The sequence below is a fragment of the Citrus clementina genome, unplaced genomic scaffold (genome assembly GCF_000493195.1).
Source record: "Citrus clementina cultivar Clemenules unplaced genomic scaffold, Citrus_clementina_v1.0 scaffold_3, whole genome shotgun sequence".
NCBI lineage: Eukaryota > Viridiplantae > Streptophyta > Magnoliopsida > Sapindales > Rutaceae > Citrus > Citrus x clementina.
The window spans coordinates 39,490,728-39,491,704 of NW_006262339.1; the positions used below are offsets into that span (position 1 = coordinate 39,490,728).

Below are 977 nucleotides of genomic sequence, written 5' to 3' on the forward strand. Positions count from 1 at the left end.
GTGGAGGTGACTTGTACTCGTAAGGTGGTGGCGGAGATTTTTCGGGTGGTGGAGGTGACTTGTACTCATAAGGTGGTGGTGGAGATTTTTCGGGTGGTGGAGGTGACTTGTACTCATAAGGTGGAGATTTTTCAGGTGGTGGTGGTGACTTATACTCATAAGGTGGAGATTTTTCAGGTGGTGGTGGTGATTTATATTCATAAGGTGGGGGTGGTGGAGAAGCATAAGAGTAGGCATCAGCAGATACTGAAACTACATTACTTGAAACAACAACTATAATGGCCAGCAATGCCACTACAAAATGGGGCCAAAACTGACCCGGAGGCGGGTTTCCGCCCGGAATCGCCATGATTACCGGAACAATGACCTCTTTCCGATCAATGTGGCAGGCTTTTCTGCAGTTCTTCTCTAAAGATGAAAAGTGAATTTTAGAGAAGAAATTGGGAAAGAAACAAATAGATGAGTTATTGGTCTAGTTGAGTTTAGAGATGCATGAAATACTTAGTATATATAGTGAAGTAGTCGGTAGAAGAGAGCTGTCAATTGGGACCGATTCAATTGGTCTTCGCGATTATTTGATTAAATCATTAAAACATAAAACGCAGTTTGGCTTAGCTGGCCCCTCTGTTTGATTATCCATTTTATTTTGAAACACTTGTTCACATTTCAATCTGATCACTTGGATTCCTTCCATTTGGTAGATTTTAGCTACATTACTAATCCCCAACTGCTCTTTTAACTTATTAATTTACTTATAAATATTGTTTTATGAATTCATAATTATTATTACTACTACTATTATTATTATTTTTTTTCACAATTCCCGCACTCCTATGACAGATTGCATTTCCAGCAGCTTCTCATGAACAGTCCAAACAATTGTAAATTTGAGAAAATTTAGCAGCCACCCCATCAGAATGTCTTTTGTATCCGATTATCTAGGCCTGCTTCCTGTAAAACAAATACATCCAGCCAAA

At 39.0% G+C, this 977-nt stretch overlaps 1 protein-coding gene across 1 annotated transcript in view; it reads right to left on the reverse strand.

The window, feature by feature from the left end:
• LOC112099974 (extensin) overlaps positions 1 to 349 on the reverse strand; it is a 6,365-nt gene extending 6,016 nt beyond the window's left edge. The window contains exon 1 of the mRNA XM_024187516.1: positions 18 to 349. Within this exon, the coding sequence (XP_024043284.1) occupies positions 18 to 349 (332 nt within the window). The remainder of the gene's footprint in view (positions 1 to 17) is intronic.
• Between the last annotated feature and the right edge of the window lie 628 nt (positions 350 to 977).